At 49.9% G+C, this 20650-nt stretch overlaps 1 protein-coding gene across 1 annotated transcript; it reads left to right on the forward strand.

Moving 5' to 3' along the window:
• Positions 1–576: 576 nt before the first annotated feature.
• On the forward strand, positions 577–20448 carry TFCP2L1 (transcription factor CP2 like 1). The gene is made up of 16 exons (XM_044304826.1): positions 577–845; positions 6111–6265; positions 11312–11388; positions 11468–11573; positions 11676–11782; positions 11866–12018; positions 13850–13960; positions 14432–14523; positions 15264–15312; positions 15928–15972; positions 16060–16153; positions 16446–16536; positions 16622–16722; positions 17216–17358; positions 18466–18517; positions 18601–20448. The coding sequence occupies exons 1-16, from the start codon at positions 784–786 to the stop codon at positions 18636–18638; spliced, it is 1476 nt and encodes a 491-aa protein (XP_044160761.1). The 5' UTR covers positions 577–783; the 3' UTR covers positions 18639–20448.
• Positions 20449–20650: the final 202 nt, after the last annotated feature.

Raw genomic sequence — 20650 nt, forward strand, 5'->3', positions numbered from 1 at the left:
TCACAGGTCAGTGCACCCCTCTATCCTCCTCCTGGGGTGACATCACAGGTCACTGCACCCCTCTATCCTCCTCCTGGGGTCACCTCACTGGTCAGTGCACCCCTCTATCCTCCTCCTGGGGTGACCTCACAGGTCAGTGCACCCCTCTATCCTCCTCCTGGGGTCACCTCACTGGTCAGTGCACCCCTCTATCCTCCTCCTGAGGTGACCTCACAGGTCAGTGCACCCCTCTATCCTCCTCCTGGGGTCACCTCACAGGTCAGTGCACCCCTCTATCCTCCTCCTGGGGTCACCTCACAGGTCAGTGCACCCCTCTATCCTCCTCCTGGGGTTACCTCACAGGTCAGTGCACCCCTCTATCCTCCTCCTGGGGTTACCTCACTGGTCAGTGCACCCCTCTATCCTCTATGACCAGCCAGGCAGCGACCCGCTCTCTCGGTAGCTCAGGTAACGCCGAAGACTCCGCCCCTCACGTCGTACGTCACGCACTTGAGCAGGACTCTTATGATTTACGTTCTGCCTTGAACCAATCAGCGTCCAGGGGGCGGGAGGGTATATAAGCGCGGGGCCGTGGTGAGGCGATGCAGAGACTCCGTGTCGTGGCGGTGTGCGGGTGCAGTGCGGTCCGTGGGGCTCGGGCGGAGGACGGGCTGCGCTGGGCGGTAGCGGTGTCCTCGGTATGACAGGGGCAGCCCCGCTGTAGACAGTGCGCTCTGCCGGCTCCACACACAGGGGTCCGCGCCGCTCTGGATCGTGTCCTGCTCCCGGATCATTCCGCTGAAAATGCTCTTCTGGCACACGCAGCCTGAGCACTACAACCAGCACCCGAGCGGAAGCTACCTGCGGTGAGTGCGGGGCCGCCGAACGCTGCACAGCTGAGGGGTTGTCACAGTGTGTCAGCTCAGGAGCAGCACGGTTCCCTGTTTTGTTACAATGTATCAGTTCTGATTGGCACTGTTTCAATTCACTGACAGCAAGCAGAGATGTGGAAAATGGTGATATTATTATGCCAAGTTCTGCAACTTCGATATACTTTGTGTTATATTTATAAGTATGTGGAGGTTGCAGAACTTGTCCTCATGCAGAGACCGTTCATGTAGATAGGACCGGCTGCCCCTTAGGGTGACCTTTTAGCTCCCCATCCCTGACCGTTATCCACCTGGTAACCCATGGATACCCGGGGTGACCTGCTGGGGGAGGGTGATTGTGGCCCCTGGGCTCGGTGACCTGCTGGGGGAGGGTGGCTGTGGCCCCTGGGCTCGGTGACCTGCTGGGGGAGGGTGGCTGTGGCCCCTGGGCTCGGTGACCTGCTGGGGGAGGGTGGCTGTGGCCCCTGGGCTCGGTGACCTGCTGGGGGAGGGTGGCTGTGGCCCCTGGGCTCGGTGACCTGCTGGGGGAGGGTGGCTGTGGCCCCTGGGCTCGGTGACCTGCTGGGGGAGGGTGGCTGTGGCCCCTGGGCTCGGTGACCTGCTGGGGGAGGGCGGCTGTGGCCCCTGGGCTCGGTGACCTGCTGGGGGAGGGCGGCTGTGGCCCCTGGGCTCGGTGACCTGCTGGGGGAGGGCGATTGTGGCCCCTGGGCTCGGTGACTCCTCTTGGGTTCTGTTTGATCTGATGAATCTGTCCTGTCCCGTTATTGGCCCCACATACGTGGAGTCCCCGGCGCGGTCCTCACTGCAGGGGACACATTTGCAGGCTGCACATGTGAGCTGATCCTCTGGGGACTGGTGACTTCTGCTCTGCAGTGAGGACTGCGCTGTAGACGGGGCCCCTACCATGTGGCGCTCTACACTGCCGTCCCTGTTGGAATAACTTGCAGCCGTATTGATCAGACATTCGTGCACAGTCCACGTGCATCCCTGGCCACCTGACCTGTGCAAATACATAAAACGTGGGGTTATCAAGAGCGCTAGGGCGGGTTTGTAAAGCAAACACGGAGTCTACAGATTGCCCTGCGGCCGGTGAGTCGGGGTGACCGCCTCTGTGGTGGGGGCTTTATCACTGGGGAAGAGTCTGCGCTACTGTCATTTGCGCTAAATTAATTTCCGTCTAGATGTTCCAGATTTTTAAGCCCCCCCCCCTATTAGAGTATGATTGCGCCTTTGGGGGATCGACTTTTCTAAAGTTGCATTTGATAGATCTCGCTTGTGTCCAATAAATGGTTAACCACTCCTAATTTGGTGGCGCGGTGTAAAATCATGGGAAGTTGCACATTTTCGTGCAGAAATGACAGGCACCAAAGTCTGCAGCTTCTTGCACTCCTGGCGCAGTGTCCTTTCCCGCGCTCATGCGTTTTCTGTCCGGGAGGTCAGTGCCATTGACCATCAGTGGTCACTGACGGCGATGATATTGGTCAATATTGTGTATTGTTTTTGGTTGCGTTGTCGCGCCGGGGGGACAGGCTCTTCTCCCATGAGCATTAATATCCTAGACACTGAGCAGAGTCTTCCCCGCTGCCGTGTTGTGCGGAGTTGCACCTCTTGCGGTTAGCTTAGCAGTGGCGGTCTCCGGTATTCTGGGATGTTGACACTCCGCCCTGTTCCTCTCCCTCTGATATTATGTAAGACGTCTTGCAGCAGACTCTGGATCGCCTCTGGTCGTTGGCAGGCGCAGGGCCTGACGCAGCTGAAGCTCGACTTTCCACGTCTATTTCTGTCCTTCGTCAGGGCTGAGGAGACTCGCCAGGGTTCTGTGCGCTGCCAACGTCTGTCCTCATCTGGCGTGACCTGAAATGCATGGTGACCTCGCGTCACCCCTTGTGTCCCGCAGATGAAATCTGGCTCCAACAGAGGAAGATCTGTGATAGTCGCTGGCCTGACTCTGTGTAATGTTCCCGACACGAAAAACTGTGGTAATGAGCGCATTTCACGCCATCCGGGCTGTTGTATGAGAGCATGCAGAGGCTGGGGGTTGTAGTGACTGCAGAACCTACCTTCAGCCTGTAATGCGCATGGGATTTAATGTCTCCATGTTACGGGGAAAGGCGTCCGCCGTGTCCTGCGCATGTTCAGGCCAAACATTGCTGGTAATCTGACGCTGCAATCCAAGTAGAGAAATAACCACAAAGTGACAGATCTCTTTATTTATATTTATATATTATTTTTTTGCAGTGCAGGAGTTGACCTGTCGTGTGGATTTTTAAATCTGCAGCATCTGAATTGCTTCTGTGGATTTTTAGTGCAGATTTCACCTTTTGCAATTCAAATCCACCAGAAACAAAAATCTGCAGGGATCTTGTCTGACAACCCGCACCTCCCAGTATCTTACGGGTCACTTTCTGGTCAAGCTGCAGATTGTGGATCATTGCACAACTCTCATCCTCTGCCCCCCCAGTCCACATTGGGTGCCAATTTTAGGTTGTTCCCATAAAGCTCAATGTGTAACCCAATTCCTCCAAGGAAACAAGTTGCCCACTTTTAGACCGTCCAGAAATCTTTGGCCGGTTGACAACCCCGATGGCCACCAGCATTGCATCATGTCCGGCGAGACATCTGCCGATAAGGATTGCCTCAAACATAAAGCCCATAGGTGCGTTCACACAGATTTGGTGTCGCTTTTTAAGGCATTTTTACAAGAGTGTAAGTAGAGTATTTGGTGGAGATTTCTCTGCTCCCCATTGACTTCTATGAAATCCTCAATCAATGCTTCCAGAAGTCACCGCTCCGTCTCTAAATCTACTGAAAAACCTCCACCATTTTACACTGAGCACAAGGTGGAGTTTTTAACATTGAAGTCAATGGGGAAACTGGTGGAGTTGCTGGGGAACCAGTGGCAGACTTTAGCAGTGTGAACATGTCCTTAGGGTGCCTGCGCACAGTGCAGAAAATCGGCAACAAAAACACAAATCTGTGCACCAAAACTGCAATAAATGGTGCAAACTACTGACTTGCTGTGGATTTTAAAATCCACGTAAGGCTACTTTCACAGTATTTTCTATTCCGGCACGGAGTTCCATCAAAGGGGCTCAATACCGGAAAAGAACTGATCAGTTTTAGTAATCCGTTCAGGATGTCTTCAGTTCAGTCATTTTGACTGATCAGTCAAAAGGTAAAACTGTAGCATGCTACGGTTTTATCTCCCTGGCGAAAAAAAAGTGCCGGATCCATGCGCAGACCGAAAAAGGTGAGAAAAAATAAATGCCGGATCCGCAGTGCCGGATGGCACTGGAAAGACGGATCCCATATTTCAATGCATTTTTCAGACCGCTCAGGATCCTGATCAGTCTTACAAATGCCATCAGTTGGCATGTGTTTTTGCCGGCAGTTCCGGCAACGGAACACTATGCTGCAATCACTATGCCGCAAGTGTGAAAGTAGCCTCACAGGTCAGTCTCCGTACCTGAGATGTCGCCTCTCACTTTGCTGGTGCTGTTACGCCGCAGGTTTTCCCATTCGTAGTCCGCATCGTGTGCAGCCACCATTCAACTGCTCTGCCCAAAAATCCCCCATGAGCGGCCCTCTATTATTCCAACTGTATGAAGACTGCCCCAGTATAGAGCGCCCACTGCATGGTACCAGCAATGGGCACTGCTGGACCCTGGACTCTCCTCACTTTGTAGGCAGAGGAAGGTGTCAGCGATGTATAAAACGTGAATGGCGACAATGTTACAATGTGTCCGCAGTGAGAAGCTTCCTCTCTGCAACAACGTTTCCTGTTCACCATATAATGACATGGAGGCGCGCTCATCTCCAAGCTTATGGAACACAACAGAAATAGTCGCGCTTTGCACAAGCCGTATGACATTGCTCATATATTGTGGTTATAGGCAAGATATCTGTAGACACAAGTCATTGCTGGACCGGTCAACCGCTGAACGTCGCGTAAATGGAGACGGGAATCCTGTCCAGGTGTCATTATGTAGCTATAGAGAAAAACTGTAAAGGCTACATTCACACTCGCGTTTGGTGCGGATCCATCATGGATCTGCACAGACGGATCCTTTAAGATGAGACAAACGTCTGCATCCGTTCAGAACTGATCCGTTTGTATTATCTTTAACATAGCCAAGACAGATCCATCTTGAGCACCATTGAAAGTCAATGGAGGACGGATCCGTTTCCTATTGTCATAGAAAACGGATCTCTCCCCATTGACTTGCATTGTGTGTCCGGACGGATCCGTTTGGCTCAGTTTCGCCAGACGTACACCGAAACGCTGCAGGCAGCCTCCAGAGCAGAATGGAGCCAAACTGATGCGTTTTGGACAGCAGAGCCCTGAATGGATCTCAGAAACGGAAAGCCAGAACGCCAGTGTGAAAGTAGCCAAACTTGTGTGTTTTTGGCTGATTGCACTATTTTTGGGGTCTCTTATAATGGAGGGGGATCCACAGACGGTGAGATTTTATTGTGGGGATTATTCGCTTGTGCTCCAATCTCCTGAGCTTGAGAAAAATTAAAATAAAATTAGTTGCTTTTGTTACGGATGTACTACCGCGTCCTCCGCGCTCTACCGCCTCCTGCGCGCTCTTCCCTTGGGTGTTGCCATGTAAATGGGGGCATGATTGCGTCAGGGTTTGCGAGTGCAGCCCTGCTGCATTCTGGGAGGTATTTTTAGTTTTCAGCTCTTGTTTGAACCGGATGGATCCGGACGAGCGGAGTCTTGTTGAATTTACTCGTGGGCAGCGAACATCAATCTTCACCATGTTCTGGATTATGCAGGTTATGCGGAAAGTCAACTTTCTGCTCGTGTCGCAGGCCTTGGAGGGTTAAAGGGGAGAAAATAAACCTAAAGCTGGGATCCAGCCGCAGGGATTAATGCGGATCTGCATAATGAAGTGGATTAAGGCGTTTGGCGTCCCGCTGAGCTCCAGCGCCGCACAGCAGTAAAATGTAATTTGGGGAATTTGGGCCGAACAGTGATGTCATTAAATCTGCATGAAGCTGAAGTTGTGGGAAATTTGGATCAGAGCAAAACACCATTTTTCACCCTGTCTCGAGTCTTTGCCTCCACTTTAACCCCTCATCTGCCACATGTTGGAAATGGCCAGGTTATCAATTGCAGAACGTGGGAGAAGTTCTCAGTTTATGAAAACTGTCAAAATCTATAACTTTTTGAAGTTCAGAGTTGATTTGTGTAGATCCTGCAGAGTATTTGACGCTGCTCTCTTATTCTAGTGACGTCCTTACTTTACCAATTTTTAAGCAAGAGGAGCATAATCACCTCTCTCCCGACACGGATGCAAAGCTGCCCCCCTTCCAGTATGTCCTATGTACAGCCACTTCCCCGGCTATTAAGCTGCATGAAGAGAGTTTGACCTATCTCAACCAGGGTAAGTGGCCGGAGCTTCCCCAGCCCAATATGCATGTCGTAGAAGAGCCTATAGAATGTACATCATCTTCTGTTTGGATGCAATTAACCCTTCTCATTACACACTTACAGGATTATGGCTGAATCGGGGTGGACAGGAGCCGACCCTCCGGCTCTGATCTCCTAGCTTATTCCTTAGTGCAGCCCCCCCCCCCTCAGAATTGCGCTGGCTCCTTTGTTAGGACATAGAACAGAATCGATTATCCCCCCCCCCCCTCTCCCCCCCGACTTGCATACATTACACAAATGCTGGCTATGTGGCCAGTGCACCAAGGGGCCGCTTGGTGTCCACGGTTTGTATGTAGGGTGCATGTCCCCTTGTCGTCTGCAGCTCCTATGCAACCATTAAATCTTTTTTTAAAGGGCCGCACTGCGTTTGGAAATGCTGAGATCCTAGTGCCGCCAACTCCTAACTTATAGCTGTCTTGTCGGGTACTTCAACCACTCGCCTGTAGCTGGCTCTTGTGGCGCCTCGCTAGCCCCGGTGATGAGGTAGGCCCTTCGGCCTACAGTGATGCGGACGTACGAGGGGTCCGATCCCACCTTGGACAATCACAAGGTCTTTGTGCTTCTATGGCCGCACTGCTCCCCTGGAGTTAACGATATTTTGTACGGTATTTGTCCACACAGTCAGAGCTGTGGTGTTAGCCCCATAGGGCGGAGGGTTGGGCAGCGCCTTGAGTATTGTGCACCAGTTTGAGCTTTGTCTGTGGTGTGACCCTTCCACGTCCTTGTCTGATGCTCCGTGGCCATGGCGCTGCCCACAATAGATCTGTAAAGCCACCCTTTAACCTGCTCAGTGTCCCCAGAATCTTTACCGTCTAGTAATGGAAGACTCAGATTAAGTCTTCACGGTTGAGCGTCTTGTGGCTTTCTTTAGCCAGTGAGACAAGATGTTCCCATTGAAGATCTCCCCAGATCCTGTTGCATAGTATTGGGCCCTGTGTGACAGGTGCACTTATGTACAGGGCCCTGCATCATGGGCTGGGAAGCCTCGGGGCCAAAATACAGGTGACCCTTTAAGAGCTCATGTCGTATGACATGCATGATGCTACCATGCTGAGGCTTGTATAGGGCACCATTGATCAGGAGTTGCAGATTAAGTACACACGTCGGTTCTTTCTGCTGATTCCACCCACGGCAAAGCATTTGTGGCGACGCTTATCTTTTTTTTTTTTTTTTTGTATTTTTTCCCTTCTGTTGTCTAGAGACTTGTCCTGTTACATAGCGCCAGAGTAGAGATGTAGACCCCTGACAATACATAGGGAGTATAGTCGATGTACAGAAGACCAGTAGGTAATGTTAAGCAGTAAATGTATGCCCCGTGTCTCGCAGAAGCTCCATGGAGGAGCTGAAACTTTGTTCTGAGAAACTTGGGAGAATCCATTTCTTCAACTCCATTCCATATAGAGCTGCTTCTTCTGGATATTGGTTGAATTCCCTCAGGTCTTCTAATGCGTTGGCCAGGAGCTCCTGAAGGTGCCATGTGAGTGTCCTAGTTGACTGGAGGTTTCCTTTTAAAGGGATATTCCGGTTGTATAAAGTAGGATAGGGGATAACTATTAGACTGCTGGGACCCCCAACCATTCACCAGAAGGGGGCCCCATACCTCCTGCATCCCCCTGTAAAGAATGGAGTGCAGCAGCTCCATTCATTTCTATTGGAGTTCCAGAGATGGGTGCGCACTCTACTCCTCCAGAACCTCATAGAGAACAAGGGAGTGGCCGGTCACATGTGCGTTCATTCTGGTGGGTACAGGGCCTTGTTCTCATAATCAATGGGAGTCCCAGGACCCCCACCAATCTAATAGGTTTCCCTTATCTTGTGGATAGGGGATAACTTGATGCAACCGGAATACCCCTTTTAAGTGTTTCTGACTAATTATGAAGCTTCTCTGAGGCTAGCTGCCATCTTGAGTGGTGCTACCTAGCATGCCCAGGGTGGCTCTGCCTTGTAGACCACAAACAGGACCATCTCCAGTTTCTTCTGTAGTATTTGCTGAATGGCGCGGGTGTGGCTGATGACCCTCCTGCGTGCCCGCGGCTGTGACCAGGTCAGTGCAGGAACGTCCTCCTAGTAGGTCAGGGACTGCAGAACATGGTTTACATCTAGTCTGTGTGACCTGCGACTACTCATGGGATGGAACGGATATGGACAAGCTGGTGTTGAGGCGATGAGAATCCTGCTTCCTGGGCTGAGATTCCATCTTAACGCCAAATTGTCATATCCCGTTCCGCCACTTCTCGTTGCACCGGGGCTGTCGCTCGCCACTGTTCATACTCCCCAGCAATGACTGTCTCAGAGGGGTCATGAAGCCTTTGGCTTTCCACCGGCTTGTGGAGCTATGAGATCTGACTTGTAGCTGCAGAACTGGTGGGGAGCCACAGGCCTGGCCCCTGGTACAGAGGAGGATGGAGCTTCTACTACCCTAAATTTTGCATCTCCTTCTCATATATTTACCTGAACCGGAGTTTCTTCAGGGTTCAAAGTAAGAGATTTTGCCGTAATGTGACCAGACACCTTGAGCTTCATGTCAGGACATGGCTGGCTTGATTCCAAAAAATGGAAGGATCTCAAATGAGTGAAAAGTTGTCCTCTATCTGCTGGCGTAGCCGAGGGGACTAGTGCCCTGAATGTTTGGCCTTCAGTGGGCTCTGAAGAAACGGACATGTGGCCCCCGGGGAATCAGACTTCCAGACACATTGTATCCAATCAGTCATTTCTGGGGATCCCGTGTAATGTGTGTGACCTCAGCCGTCTCTGCAGGATCGCTCGCCGTCGCCCGCTCTTTATGATTTCTGTGTCCTTGTGTTTGCCAATCTGAGGGAGTCTTTTGTTTTCCCAGTTCTGACCTGTTTTCTTTCACCTGTTTCCCTGTGGAGAAAAGCTTGTACTTGAGAAAGGATTGGCCTGCTTGGGTGATACTCAGAGACCCGCGCCCTGCTACCATTGTGTAGGTGGGTGGGTAGAGAATTCCTGATGTACAACATATGGAGGTGATGCTAAAATTTCTCCCTTCTCACAGGTATCTATTTTGCTTTTCTCCCTCTACCTATTTGCATTGAGTCTTATACCGGAGGAGGGTCTCACGGACCTGCTTGTAGGAATCCAGAGCTTTGACCCCCCAAAGAGAATAGATAATCAGTAGAAATCAGTAACTCGTTTCATGTTTGCTGTGATTGGAGAATCATGTGTGCGGTTGGCGTGTTACGTGTGGGGGTGAGACGAGTGCTGCTGGCTGTAAGATTGAGCCCCTCGGATCGCCTGGGGATATTGTCTGATGGGTGCGATTGGACTGGGTGAGTGACTAAATCATGGTGAGTGCGTTCTGAAAATCTGGCGCGGTCATGTCTTATATCCTCATTTAATTGTAGATAAAGCTGTGGTTCGTAAATTCTCTGCCCCGTGCATAAGATGCCGAGTGTCCTGACAGACTGGACGCCATGTAATTCCTGCCCCAGAACTGGGACAGCGCTGCTCCTTACAATGTGTCGCCAGCAGTAGTTGGCGTTTCACGCTGCAGCCATTGGTTTAGTGTGTGGCCCCCGGCTGCTGTTAGATCCCCCTTCACTTGGCTGTTGCTTGTTACAATGTATCACCCCCACCCCCCATCCCTAGGTGCAGGTCCATGTCAATCAAGCCAAAAAATGGCTGCACAACATTTCACATACAAACAATAGAGCTGAAATTCTAAATTAAATACGCCCGCTGGTTTAGTGTAAAGCCCATTCTCCCCATTCCCCCCCCCCCCCCCCCTTCCCCAGCCACTGGTGCTGGTTTAGTGTAAAGCCCATCCCAAAGCCCCCGCCATACACCCCCCCCCCCCCCCCCCCCAGCCGGCCGCTGGTTTAGTGTAAAGCCCTACCCCCATCTCCCCCCCCTTCCCCAGCCACTGGCGCTGGTTTAGTGTAAAGCCCCCGCCATACACCCCCCCCCCAGCCGGCCGCTGGTTTAGTGTACCCCCGTGTCGGCCAGTGCGTGGCCCCAGCTGTCAGATTGTCAGGTTGTCCCTGTTCTGACAGCTGACGAGGAGTCGACTTGTGCCAGTCCTTTGTCCTTTTCCGGGATCGTTGTGTACATTTAGGTGGAGAATCTGAGTAATCTGGATCTTTGATGCTCTCCTTGTAACGTCGTGCCCGCCTGTAGGAGCTCGTTGACATGGGAGGTCCTACCACGCTGATACTAGTATTACAATGTTACTTTCTTGTCCTGATTGCAACAGTTGGCAAAAGAATTGGCTGCTGGTCTGAAAACAAAGTAATTGCAGAGTACAGATTTAATTACTAGGCATCGAGCGTTTTATAGGCAACTGCTCGTCATTGATGGGTGGAATAGCCTGTTACCTGGAACACTCTGCTCCGCGGGCGGTTTACTGCCAGTGATAAGGGGTCATGTGTGTCCTGGCAGTGCCCGTCAGGAGGGCCGCCTCTGGCTACTGCCCTGGGTTTATTTTATACCTGTCATTTCTTGGCCGGGTGTCAGCACCCTGTATGAGCCTTGTGTATGACGTCCATCTGTGAAATGGTCCCCATCGTCCGCGCACCCCCATTCATAAGAGGTTTCTCCATAATGTGTGCGTCACTGGCTGTCTCCTTGCTTGAGCTGATGAATGGAGGACACTAACTGGTGGTGAAATGCGTTGGGTGTCATCTGTACCAAGACCTCTGAGCCCAGGATTTGGGTGATGCTATGTCTTATGGAGAGTCTGAACGTCTAGTATCCAGACAACGCTCCTCCGGAGTTCTGGGTAGAGGGTATACAAAATGAGAGACCAGTTATTACTGGGACAACGGTTTTACCTCCAACTCCCCCCTCCCCAGTTATTTTGTGTTGGTGGTCTACGGGCCACTCGTCTGTTTTCGGTATGTTAGAAGTGACCCTGTGTGTTGGGAATGCCTGCGGCCTGTCCTGTCACCTATCCAGATGTATGTTCCCCGACTGTGACCTAGTAAATGAGTAACTGCATCTCTAGTGAAGGCTGATCCAGGGTTTGTCTCATTAATTCCAGGACAATCTTACGAAGTTCGCCTTCTGGACAATAGAAAACTGGGAGAATTCCAGGATCTAAGTAGTAAGCATATCAAGGTAGGAGGCTGCGGATGATGAGCGCTGTGCTTCTGTGCTTCCGACGTCCAGGCGGCTGATGCTTTCTCCTGTGTTGTAGAGCATCATACGTGTAGTATTCCATGACCGCCGCCTGCAGTACACGGAGCATCAGCAGTTAGAAGGCTGGAAATGGAGCAGGCCTGGAGATCGCATCCTTGACATAGGTCTGTACGAGTATCGAGCGGCGCTGTCCGGCTCCTCTGCGTGAGACCCTTTACCATAAGCCCCCCCCCCCCGAGCTGATGTGTATTTAATGCTCCTTGCAGATATCCCACTGTCTGTCGGTATATTGGATCCCCGAGCGAGCCCAACGCGGCTGAATACTATAGAGTTCTTGTGGGATCCCAGCAAAAGAGCCTCGGCGTTCGTTCAGGTAGCGGGATTTACTATAGAAGTGATCAGTTCGTCTTAAATTCTGCATTCACCTCTGACCCCTGACCTCTTCACTGTCTGAAGGTGCACTGCATTAGCACAGAGTTCACACCTAGGAAGCACGGAGGAGAGAAGGGCGTGCCGTTTAGGATCCAGATTGACACGTTCAAACAGAATGAGAATGGAGAATACACAGAACATTTACACTCGGCCAGCTGCCAGATCAAGGTCTTCAAGGTGAATGATGGAATCTGCCAAAGTGATAAATCAAATTTATTATCCAGAGTCATTCTGAAATATGGGGACAGAACAAGTCCGACAATGAATGTTTTCCTATAGAAACTGTACACGGTTTACTGTGCTTCTCCCATACTGATCCTGTAATGTATTCCAGAGCTGCACTCACTATTCTGCTGGTGCAGTCACTGTGTACATACATTACTTATCCTGTACTGATCCTGAGTTACATCCTGTATTATACTCCAGAGCTGCACTCACTATTCTGCTGGTGCAGTCATTGTGTACATACATTACTTATCCTGTACTGATCCTGAGTTACATCCTGTATTATACTCCAGAGCTGCACTCGCTATTCTGCTGGTGCAGTCACTGTGTACATACATTACTTATCCTGTACTGATCCTGAGTTACATCCTGTATTATACTCCAGAGCTGCACTCGCTATTCTGCTGGTGCAGTCACTGTGTACATACATTACTTATCCTGTACTGATCCTGAGTAACATCCTGTATTATACTCCAGAGCTGCACTCACTATTCTGCTGGTGCAGTCACTGTGTACATACATTACTTATCCTGTACTGATCCTGAGTTACATCCTGTATTATACTCCAGAGCTGCACTCACTATTCTGCTGGTGCAGTCACTGTGTACATACATTACTTATCCTGTACTGATCCTGAGTTACATCCTGTATTATACTCCAGAGCTGTACTCACTATTCTGCTGGTGCAGTCACTGTGTACATACATTACTTATCCTGTACTGATCCTGAGTTACATCCTGTATTATACTCCAGAGCTGCACTCACTATTCTGCTGGTGCAGTCATTGTGTACATACATCACTTATCCTGTACTGATCCTGAGTTACATCCTGTATTATACTCCAGAGCTGCACTCACTATTCTGCTGGTGCAGTCACTGTGTACATACATTACTTATCCTGTGCTGATCCTGAGTTACATCCTGAATTATACTTCAGAGCTGCACTCACTATTCTGCTGGTGCAGTCACTGTGTACATACATTACTTATCCTGTACTGATCCCGAGTTACATCCTGTATTATACTCCAGAGCTGCACTCACTATTCCACAACAAAGCTGAACTTTCCCAGCATTCTCTGCTTGCACAGAGGTCACTGGTCGCTTTCCATTCTGTGCAGTCATCAGAGGTGTGAAGAACAGCTCCTCTCATCCAGCAGACGGGAGACGGCCTCTGTAGAATGTAATACATTGTGTACGGTTATGTTCACACACTGCAGATTTCTTGCACGTGCTGCAGTAATCACGCCTTCACAGGTATGGAATGGATTTTCAGTTACAGAAGTTTCTACAATAAATCTGCTGTGTATGAATGTGCCTCAGCGTTGCGGTCATGACCGTCAGGAAGGCGAAGTATTTGCAGTGTTACCTGTGCTGCAGGATTCGCTGACACAAGTTTAGGCCCCTCTGAGTCCGGAGATGTCGGCCATGCGCCTGTCCTCATTCCTGTGGAGCTTTGGTGTCGCCAGGTCTTCTGGACCTGCTCCAGGCCTCACTCAGCTGCGGCCAAAATGTTTCTTTTAGTTAAATATTTAACCAAGAGCATGCAGCCAACCTCGCAGCAGGAGGGGTGCGCGGGGACTTGCCTGTCCTCGCTCGAGAGGTGACGGCCTCTGTCATGTAACGTGTTGCTGTGCATTCTGTTGGCAGTAGATGTGATCATCCAGCGGCCGGGGCTGTGACGACGGCGACCAGCTCTTCTATGTAATATCGGTGTCGCACATTAACCAACTGGGTGACACGTCTGAGGCCTACAGCAGGTGACCGTTTGTTTGTTCTTTGGTAGCCCAAAGGAGCAGACAGGAAACAGAAGACTGATCGGGAGAAGATCGAAAAACGGACTGCGCAGGAGAGAGAGAAGTATCAGCCATCATATGAGACCACCATTCTGACTGAGGTGAGGAGCCATCATAGATCGGGTGTCCTGCTCCAGTCACCTCCAGAGCTGTGCTCCTTCCTGCAGGTTTCCTGCTCGCAGAGTAGTGCATTGTGGGAACCCGGAGCACGGTTACGCCGGCCGGGCTGATTGCAGATTGTAGAGAAGCCTCAGGACTTTGCCAGGAAAAGTAAGCAGAATTCTGCACACGGCTCTGGATCTGACTGAAGTAAAGTGATCTGAATGGAGTTTTTTATTCTTTTTATTGCTGTTTTGTTAGTGCATCAGTGTAGACAATCCACTGTGTGCAAAACATGGCAGCGCAAACCTACCATGACACATTGTAACAGAAGGACAGTTGTTTACCTTTACAGCATTGAAGGCAGGGGCCATTAGAAATGTTCTATAATGCATTAGAGAAGTTTTATTTTCAGAAGACTGTACTGGCCCTTTAAGACCTGGTGGTGATCTTTGTGTCCTGATTTTTCCTAGTGCTCGCCTTGGCCGGATCTGCCTTATCAGTCCAACAGCTCCTCTTCTCCGGGATACAGCAGCTCCCCGAATAGCTTCCACATCGGAGACGGGTACGCCGGATTGTCTCCTCGCGTAGACAAGTGGTGTGATCTAGTGTCATAGCATATAATGTAACCTAGTATAATAGAGCACAATGTAACAGTGTCATATAGTATAATATAGTGTAATCTAACATGGTGTCACATAGTATAATAGAGCACAATGTAACATAGTGTCATAGTATAATAGTGTAATGTAACGTGTCACATAGTATAATAGAGCATGTGATGGTGTAATGTAATAGAGCACAATGTAAGTGTCACATAGTATAATGGAGCATAATATAATAAACCAAATATTGCCACAACTATGGGATACACCATCCCTAACTGGCGCCATCCTGGAGGGGGCACAACATGGGTAACTGTTCTTTGTCTAATTGACTTCTGTATGTTTCTCATACACTTGCACTTGAATTATTTTTGCCTAGCATATGGACATCTGTAAGAACTGTTATCTGCTGTGGTCTCCCTCCAGGTGTTGCCATTTTCCCTGCACTTGAATCCTCTTTTTACCACTGTATTTGATATTCCATAATAAGCGGTCTGGTAGTGATTTATAGGTGTAATAGATTGCAGGGAGCTGCTGCTGCCGCCTGTGCTTGGCTTCTGCATGAGGTTCCTGGTGTAGGTGCTGCTCTCCGGCTGTCAGCAGGTTTTCAGCACTGCTCCTGTGGACAGCGGCATGTGGTTGATCCGCTCGTCGCTCCTGCCCCGGATCCTGTTTCTCATACGTGTTTTGCTTTTTTTAGCAACTGTTCTCCAACCCCTCAGGTGGAGCCGGCTGTTCTGCGGAACGATGTAAGTATGAGAAGTATGTGCAACCTTTTCCATACAGAGAGGCGGCGCCTGGTGGCTGATCTCGGCCGGCTTCATTTCACAATAAAAATGCATCATTGCTGCAGCCTAAATTCTCCGGAATTCCAACAGTCAGAAACTGGCGTCCTGTCTTGGGCTACTTTCACACTTGCGGCAGAGTGATCCGGATCAGTCTATAAATGCTGTCCGTTTGCATGCAGATTATGTATATAATTTTTTTTTTTTTTCAGCATTGCAGTATTTTTATAAAACTGATCAGTTCTTTTCTGGTATTGAGCCCCTAGGACAGAACTCGGTGCCGGAAAATAAAAACGTGTGACAGTACCCTTAGAGGGATGTGCACCTGTCTCTGTACTTGGAGAATAGCGGGCGCAGTGGAGACCCCCCTTACAAGGCGCAGCCCCTCATTCTATAGAACCAATCTTGCTCCTTGGTTACTTGTGTTCAGTCTTTATACTTTTTCATTAACCTCTTAATGACCTCCCAGTGTCTTTTGACTGCAGGTAGCTTTTCAGGACGTGCACAGAATTTAGTGTTTTTATCATTTAGGATCCCCCCCCCCGTCATTAAGGAGTTAACAGTATTTATCTTCCATAGAAAGCCATTCCTGGATATAACGAGACTTGGACTCCAGAGGGGAAGGTAATTGCCGCGGTCGCCATCCTCTGCTTTCAGTGACTTTTTTTATTTTCGGGGGACCTCACTTCTTGTCCCATCTCCTTCCTTCAGCATCTGGTGCCGTCGGCGACCATCCAGGACGTGCAGCAGTGGCTTCAGCGCAATCGCTTCCCACAGTACTGCAGGCTGCTCTCCAGTTTTTGCGGTAGGTCCAGTCGCCTCTCCAGTTATCTTATGTGGGTGCTGTTCAGAAGGACGTGCGCGCGCCACTTATGGCGGTGCCGGTCTACAAGCCTGCTGACGGTTTCCAGCCCAGGATGCAGCTCTCTATATGAACTGTATGCTGGTATTTTGTGAGCTGAAGTCTGGCAGCCATTTTTTATTGATTTATTTTTGCCAATTCTTTCATGTTTAGCTCTAAAATGCGCTGGAGATGGATCGTTTTAATAACGATCGCCGGGTGATTACCGGCTCGTCTAATGGATTTTGTTCTACAGGCGCTGACTTGTTAAAGATGAGCAAAGAGGATTTCATCCAGGTCTGTGGCCCGGCCGACGGCATCCGGCTCTTTAATGCAGTGAAGGGAAGGTAGGTACAGGCCTGCTGCGGGGGGCGATCAGCTGCGGGGGGCGATCAGCTGCGGGGGGCGAACCTCATTTGTCTCTTCCTGCAGGAATGTGCGGCCCCGGCTGACCATCTATGTCTGCCACGAATCTGAGCAGAACCGATCTGTCCCACAGCACAAACGGGAGGCCGACAACTCCGCTGTGTGTGGTAGGTGACCGCTATGCATTAACCCTTTATTGGACACGTACATTTTTGCTGCGTTATTTTTTTCAAGTGTTTCCATGAGTGACTGATGGGTGTGGGGTGTCGTACACAGGCTCTGTTGTGTGGAGCGTGTTGTACACATGGTGAGGGGTTAATGGTCTGCAGATATTACTGGAGGGCGGCACGGGGGGGGATTGGTGCCGCTATGTAGGGGCTTTTCCAGAATCTTGGGATAGTGTCCAGCCCGGGCAAAATGAGAACCCGCAGTCCTGGGGGTGACGGGGACGAGTCCTTTGTGCGTTTGGAGGGATGTTGTCTCTGGGTCTGTATTTCCTGACACGGCTTTCTCTGACCAAAGAGTGGTGCCCCTGCTGAAGGTACCGTGCCTCCGGGTAATCTGGGTAGACGTCTGTGCCCTTTTTAGTCACCCTCTTGTATCACCGCGTCCTGCGTGTTTCTGCCGCTCGGCCTGGCTGATGACGTGCTCTCTCTGCAGTGTACCATGCGATTTTCTTGGAAGAGCTGACTGCTCTGGAGTTAATGGAGAAGATTGCGAACCTGTATACAATCTCACCGCAGCAAATCAACCAGATCTATAGACGGGGACCGACTGGAATCCACGTGGTTGTAAGCACAGAGGTGAGTCCACGTCCTCTTCCATTACGTGCTGGAAATCTCCATGAAACTGGCCATAGATATCAGACTATTCAGCTGCCACCAGTCGGGTATCTTATCCTGGTGGTGGTGGGGGGGTACAGGGCTGAGCAGCGGCAGGTGTCCGTAGCCCCTTATCTCCACATCTAACCAGTGGATTGAAAACTAGGGATTCTTCTTACAGAAATATATACAAATGGACGACATAGAAGAGCGCAGGTATGGTACCAGTGTGGCCATCTGTCTAATTGACCTCTCCAAGATGTCACATACTAAGCACACAGGGAATGCAGAGTGCAGCTCTGGAGTATAATACAGGATGTAACTCAGGATCAGTACAGGATAAGTAATGTATGTACACAGTGACTGCACCAGCAGAATAGTGAGTGCAGCTCTGGAGTATAATACAGGATGTAACTCAGGATCAGTACAGGATAAGTAATGTATGTACACAGTGACTGCCCCAGCAGAATAGTGAGTGCAGCTCTGGAGTATAATACAAGATGTAACTCAGGATCAGTACAGGATAAGTAATGTATGTACACAGTGACTGCACCAGCAGAATAGTGACTGCAGCTCTGGAGTATAATACAGGAGGTAACTCAGGATCAGTACAGGATAAGTAATGTATGTACACAGTGACTCCACCAACAGAATAGTGAGTGCAGCTCTGGAGTATAATACAGGAGGTAACTCAGGATCAGTACAGGATAAGTAATGTATGTACACAGTGACTGCACCAGCAGAATAGTGAGTGCAGCTCTGGAGTATAATACAGGAGGTAACTCAGGATCAGTACAGGATAAGTAATGTATGTACACAGTGACTGCACCAGCAGAATAGTGAGTGCAGCTCTGGAGTATAATACAGGATGTAACTCAGGATCAGTACAGGATAAGTAATGTATGTACACAGTGACTGCACCAGCAGAATAGTGAGTGCAGCTCTGGAGTATAATGCAGGATGTCATGTACGCACACAGTGACTCCACCAGCAGAATATTGGGTTAGTGTTTTTGTTCCAATAAAAATGAGTTAAAAACAAAGCCTTTATTTATTTTGGTCTGTGTCACATTTTCAATCTCTTCCTCAGATGATCCAGAACTTCCAGGATGAATCCTGCTTCATCCTCGGCACCATGAAAGGTGGGTGCTCTGAGGCCTGGCTGGTGGTCTGTGGGGGTCCCCCTCACTGCCTGTATTAATCATGGCTGTGCTCTGTCTTGCAGCTGAGAATGGCGCTGGTTATCACATCATCCTAAAGTGAAATCTCCTCCACGTTGTCAAGATAAAGACTTTAAACTCTGCTGCGGGGGCGTCAAGTGGCCGGTGAATAACCCCCCAGAGCCCCCGTCAGTGCGTAGCAGCATAGATCCGGAATGCAGACATTTTGTCCGGAAATCCTTAGGTTTGTTGACCCGGTGCCCGGCAGGCGTCTCGCGGCTGACATGTACAGATGTAAATATGTGATCCGGGCCGTGTAATCATGTTTGATCATGTACATACCAGAAGCTTTCCAAACACTGGACCCCAGGTGAAACTCGGGACCCCTATGAGAGAAGGAATTGTACAAATACCAGATCCGTTGTGCCTTCCATGTAGTCTCTGCCGCCCGTTCACCAGCGCAGTGTCCCTGTGCTGCTGTACGGCGCCTGCACAATGCCCACTGATGGCGCAGACCACGAATGTATGCTCATGCTGGTGTTGTATATACACGACCTGGAAAATCCATGTATTATGCCGCCCCTCCCCCACACACATATTTTCTGCAAAAAAAATGTTTTCTGTCTTTACATCTGTGCTGCTTGTACGCTTTGCACTCTGATAAGGTACTGCGCACACTACACGGGGCTAGGGGTCTTTTAGGTCATGGGTCTACGCTATGTAGGACATGGACATCTGGTAAACTTGAGCCTTCGACCTGGCACAGCTTGTCTTGTCTGGACCCCAATGAACGGGGACGAGTCTCTGCTCCCCGATAACGTTTTGCTGTGTCAGGTTTTACAAGCTGCTGATAGATTTTTGTGCCTTGCAAATCCCCTTCCCCCAACACTGCTGGTGACCTCACAATGCAGGGACCGGTGTCTTATCGTGATCCCAAAAATCTGAGCCACTCGTTACCTGGGGAAGCGCTGGAGCCATTGCACTCGGGTCACATTGCCATCCGTACAGAATGTATTGTGTGTAAGGCAGGCACATGTGATTCTCCTTTGTATAATCTTCCCTCCTCGTCTTGTTTCATTCACTTAGGTCTGAAGTAGTAAATGAGTCCCAGTAAGATTACAGCAGCGGAGAAGCTGAACAAGCAGCAGTAGCTCCAGATGCTTGAGCTCACATGTCCCTGTAGGTGCAGTCATTTCCATCTGAATGTAGAAATCCTTTCTGGGTTGGTTTGTGAATTGGCTGCTGCAGGGAACGTGGTTATGGCTGCTCCTCCGGGGCGGGAGCTTGGCTACTACAAAGTAACAAAGTATCCCTTATGTAAACATTGAGAGCATGTCTGCCTAGCACTACTGACGAGGATTTCACTATGGTGCTGGGTATAATGCAATAAGATGGGGGCACCAGAGGTTTGTGGGTGTTCGGGGCAGAAGTACAATCCGCGTGTAAGTGCTTACCCTGCATATCGAGGTTTCTTGTGGGATTTTCTTCTTCCTTCTGTTACATTTTTTTCCCTCCCTCTCTTCTGTGGCGCATGGGGGGGACCTCAGCCGGCCTGAGCGCTCGGGTTCCGTCCTGAGGGTCGGCGCCTTGCGTCTCTTACCCCCACGCTCCCGCTATTTCTCTTAGGGGTAATCTGTTTCCTGGAGGATTGTATTGAGGTGAAGGTGTCGTCTTTATTGTTTCCTTCCTGGTGCCTAATGTTTTATATTCGGGGGTCGGGTTTCTATTTGCTTCGAGGTTTCTTGTGCATTAATCAGAACTCTCTGCGTCGATGACTGAACCATTACTGCCACTGGGAATCGTGTTTTGTACGTGTAGTGGATGAAGCAGATTTTGCACTGACTTCAGCTCTACAGGAACCTTCTAGAACTGGAATCTGTATTAAATGCAAATAAACCTGTTTATACAAAAGAGTCGAGACTTTGTGCTTTATTGTGAGAAGGTCGTAAACTGCAAACGCAGAATCACGGATTTTACATAATACAGAATATTGTGTAATGTAACGTGTGGCCGGTGATGAGACGTCGCTGCTTCCAGGGAGACCCGTAAGGAAGCAGTAATGTGGACTAATTGCAGTTTTTCCACTGGTAAAGGGGCGACATAGAAAATCAAAGA

The sequence above is a fragment of the Bufo gargarizans genome, chromosome 8, assembly GCF_014858855.1.
Source record: "Bufo gargarizans isolate SCDJY-AF-19 chromosome 8, ASM1485885v1, whole genome shotgun sequence".
In the NCBI taxonomy this organism is placed as follows: Eukaryota; Metazoa; Chordata; class Amphibia; order Anura; family Bufonidae; genus Bufo; species Bufo gargarizans.

Bases quoted from the DNA above. Each gene is read 5' to 3' on its own strand.
- TFCP2L1 (XM_044304826.1), top strand. From the start codon at position 784: ATGCTCTTCTGGCACACGCAGCCTGAGCACTACAACCAGCACCCGAGC. The intron at 14,524-15,263 runs GTACGCCGGATT...TGCTTTTTTTAG, and splicing joins AGCTTCCACATCGGAGACGG to CAACTGTTCTCCAACCCCTC. The intron at 17,359-18,465 runs GTGAGTCCACGT...TCTCTTCCTCAG, and splicing joins ACGTGGTTGTAAGCACAGAG to ATGATCCAGAACTTCCAGGA.